The sequence below is a fragment of the Chrysochloris asiatica genome, unplaced genomic scaffold (genome assembly GCF_000296735.1).
Source record: "Chrysochloris asiatica unplaced genomic scaffold, ChrAsi1.0 scaffold00014, whole genome shotgun sequence".
Classification (NCBI taxonomy): domain Eukaryota; kingdom Metazoa; phylum Chordata; class Mammalia; order Afrosoricida; family Chrysochloridae; genus Chrysochloris; species Chrysochloris asiatica.
The window spans coordinates 9,883,349-9,887,528 of NW_006408532.1; the positions used below are offsets into that span (position 1 = coordinate 9,883,349).

Here is a 4,180-nt window from a genome sequence, read left to right on the forward strand (position 1 = left end):
ACCCATGACTAACAATGCTGACCCTGAGTATACCTTCACACTGCTTCCCAGCTCCCATGTACTTAAAGCAGCTAAGAAAGAGCATCGCGCTGTGGAAAGGCTATCAGGCTGGGAGTCCAAAGAGCCTGAGACTGGCTTCCAGGCTGCTGGTGATGTGCGGCTTTAGTTTCACATCTTTTCAATGGCAACATCAGGCTGGGGGCCTTTAAGGACACTTCTATCTGTTTGGGCTCTGTCTTTGAAGTTGGCTCTGAGCTCTTGTTGCTACTTCATAGTCACACAGCACTTTGGGGACAGCGGGGAGAGGGCTCTATCACAAGCCCCCATTGGAGCTCAGACAGAGGTTGAGCTAAAAAGGTTCACCCATCCTGGTTTGCCAGGACTGAGGGCTTCCTAGGTAATGTGGGGTAATTGGTCACCCTAGCATCAAGCTAACAGGCAGAGTGGCCTCAGATCAGAGACCCTTCTGGTGACCTTGCCCCTCAAAGGGGACAGTCTGTTGCATCTTCTTTTGTGTCTTTCATGTCCAGTAAAACACAAAACTGTCCATTCCCTTCCATTGCAAGGTAGTCAAGGCCAGCTGTTACTTTGCCCATCTTACAGATGAGGAAACTAGTATTCAAGGAGGGAAAGCAATTTGTCTGGACCCCACAGCCTGGGATCTTGATTCGCAGCTGGGGGTGGGTAATTTTTCCTGCCCTGTTCTCGGTGTCAGGCTGAGTGGGGAACAAGTGGGCATGGCTAATGCCCGTACACAGCTCACAGTTACAGCTGTGGTCTCTCTCCCCCTGTGTCTGTCTCTTCTTCTATAATGGGGGTTGTTAAGTGCCGTCAAGTTGGTTTCGACCCATAGTGACCCTGTACAGGGTTTCCGAGGGTGTAAATCTTTACGGGAGTAGAAAGCCTCATCTTTCTCCCATGGAGCGGCTGGTAGCTATGAGTCAAAATCGACTCGACTGCAGTGGGTGGGCAGATAGGATAACAATGGTAGACTTCTTAATCAAACAGGGTGGCTGAGAGTTCAGAAAGTACAGATGGAAAATGACATGTGACTGTGAGGACTTACACGGAAGATGTGAGAGGTTGCAGTGCCAAGAGCATCGGCAGGTGGACAAAAACAGCTGGGCCGTGGGTGCCCACAGCAGTGAGGTCTAAGACACCCTCGTCCCCACAATGGCAACTGTCCAAGCCACTGTCTGGGGGGGGACTCCGGAGGAAGGAGGGAATTTTGAGAGTCCAAGGCAGCAAATGCACCTCCGTCGCTACATCAGAGGAGGCCCATTTTCCAACACACCCAAGAAAAAATATACATAAAGGTTGATGTGTTTTCAAATAGGTTTCTGCTTTGCTCTTCTCTTTTCTCCCTGTGAGTATTAACCTCGGGGACCTCGAGGACGGCTCTGCTCGCCAGAGCACCTGCTGAGGTCACGCTTAGTCATTAGCTTTGCGGTCAGTGCAGAATAAACCCCAATTCCAGGCGACGCCAGCGAGAACGTGCGGGCCAGCTCCCAAGAAGCCCACGGAACACCGCCTCGCTCCTCCAAAGTCACACTTTTTCCTGCCTGACTTGTTCCTCTCCTGCTATTCTACCTCCAGCTGTGGGGGCGTCGAAGAAAAAGATGAGATCAAGTTGAGGGGAAAAATTGTCTGATTTCTTGAGCCCTTTGTTTCCTAGGCCCCTGGCAAGCAAGGCTGGCTGTAAGCTGGGGGCTGGGGCCTGCCGGACCTGCCAGCTGGCAGGAACATACCGACAGCCCTCTGGTTCTGAGATGGTGAGAGCAGAGCAGGGCCCATGTCTGCTGAAGGCGGGGCAGGGACTGGCACCCCCATTCTCCAACTTCTTTCTGTGTTTTGCCAGAACCAAGCACCTCCAGGTCTCTACACAAAGACCCAGGATCCAGCCAAAGCCCCCAACAGCCCTGACGTCCTAGAGATCCATTTCAAGAAAGGTATGTCCTTCAGGATTCAAAGGCATTGATGAGTGGGATCCTTGCTTCTTTTCCATTCCTGTCTGTGAGCTTGGGTACAAAGCCTCTGCGCCTCTCTTGAGTTCCTGAAAGCCAGAATTCAGGTAGACTGTCCAAGGGATCCCAGAAGCCCCCTGCCCTGCCCTGAGGGGCCCTCAGCTGTTCATCACCCTGGTTCATGGACACGAAGTCCGAAGTGAGTATATTCCAGTCTTCAAGCAGCCACTTGCCAGCTGTGGAACACTGGGGCTATCACTCAACCTCCCTGGGCCTCATTTTGCTTATCTGTAAACAGGAACAAGACTGCCTGGTGCCTCCTAGTCCCACACTGGGAGAGTGAGGTTTGCATGGGAAGCAGCCAGCACAGAGCCCTGGCACCAAGGAGGTTCTCAGCAAATGGCCAGTGACCCCTCTGACTCCGAACTAGAGCTTGAGCTAGTCCAAAGTTCACTGCTTACTGCTATAACCCTGCATCTACTCTCACTCCCCTTGGCAGGGGTAGGCGTTCCAATCCCCTGCTTGTCTTCACTTCTCTGCACAATAAGTGTTTGCTGGTCTGAATGCCAAGCCCAAGCCAGGTACAAGGGCAGCCTGAGATCACATCTCTAGCCCTAGAGGAAAGAAGGGGAGTGGGATGTGCCTGGAAACAACACGAGGTGTGGGCCAGGCTCAGAGGGAGGGCTCAGAGTCCAACAGGAGAACTCTCCCAGGAGGCTGCAAAGTGAGTTATCAGGCAGGTTTCCTGGAGGAAGTAGTGTTGAATCACAGCCTCACAGGCTAGGCAGGAGATGAGAGGACGCAGGAGGGCATTCCAAGCCCAGGCAGGGAGACTAGTCTGTCCACCTGAAAAGTACCTTCTCAGGCAGGAGTAGGGCAGAGGGAGAGGCATTCTCCCTCATGCCCGGAAGACATTGACAACTGACTTCGCTGCTCTGGGCCTATCGCTCATACAACAGCCTCGACTCCCAGGGACCCCCATGCACAATGGGATGAAGTGCTGCCCAGTCCCAGGCAGCCCCATGATGGGTTGTGGATCAAACCCTTGGGGTCCATAGGGCTTTCATGGGCTGATTTTCAGAAGCAAGTCCAAAGGACTTGCCTCCTACTCCTCCTTCATCTGGAAGCTCCACTGAAACCTGTTCATTGACATAGCAACACTGAGCTCAGGAAATAGAGGCTATGCCTACTTTAATCTGCTTCTCCTGGGCCTTTCCAAGAGCCTGGCCAAGCCCGTGGGCATCGTCTTCTCTCCCAACATCTTGCTCAAACCCTGACATTTCTCATCACACAGGGGCCAAAGGGATCTTGATCTGTGTCCCCTAAAGTTGACTGCAACTGCAAGTCCTTCTGATGCCCAGGCTGTCTGACCCAGGCCTTGTTAGTGAGCATAGACCCCCTTGGGCACCATCTCTGAGATGGATGGAACCAGGCCTAGGTGACACTCCACCTTTCCCAGCAGGTGCCCCCAGGCTCCTGGAGAGCTGTGGGGATAGGAGCCGAGCAGGAGGCAGTGGAGGGTCTCTGGCAGCCCCTTCCTCGAGAAATAGGCAGCCTTTGGGCTGAGCCAGAGAAGAAACGTGATCCATTTTAATGATTTGAGGACCCTCTGGAAAAAAAAAAAAAAGATGCAAGCAGCCCTCCCCTGACTACTCCGCATTCATCTTCTAGTTAATTTATTTGAAGTTTTAATCTAATTATTAGCTATTTTAAAGGCTAAGAGGCTTTCTGTAGCAGCAGCACCAACAATGTCTCTCCCCTCTCGGGCTGGCCCCATCCAAGGCCCCAGTGAAGGCCGATAATAGGAACGGGAGGGAGAGAAAAGGAGAGGGGAGAGGCAGAGGGGTGACGAGAGGGGCTTAAGGTTCATTATTGGGCAGACTTACATTTAATAGCAATTTACAACCAAGTTATAAAACCCCTGGAAATGGGGGTTAAGAATGGTGAAGCTGACGGCGCCTTAAGGGAAGCCCCTCCAAGCGGCGCCTGGCTAATAAAGACTCGAAAGGCGCTATTGAGCCGTGATTGGCACCCGATCGCTCGCTACATGGTAATGAGTCGGGCAGATGGGTGGGGGATTAGCCGCCAACTTTGAACAGCTTTTCTTTGTCACTGTTACAGCTCTCTTCTTAGCCCCCTAATACATTTATTGCTCATTTCACACCGCTAGAGAAAGTGCCCCTTGCTATTCAAAGTCAACCCCGAACCCACCCACC

The 4,180-nt window shown here is 52.5% G+C and overlaps 1 protein-coding gene across 2 annotated transcripts in view; it reads left to right on the forward strand.

Annotated features, from left to right (window-relative positions):
• ASS1 (argininosuccinate synthase 1) overlaps positions 1 to 4,180 on the forward strand; it is a 56,785-nt gene that overhangs the window by 29,265 nt on the left and 23,340 nt on the right. For both annotated transcript variants that reach the window (XM_006834875.1, XM_006834874.1), the window contains one exon: positions 1,859 to 1,949. In XM_006834875.1, coding sequence (XP_006834938.1) covers positions 1,859 to 1,949 — 91 coding nt within the window. The remainder of the gene's footprint in view (positions 1 to 1,858; positions 1,950 to 4,180) is intronic.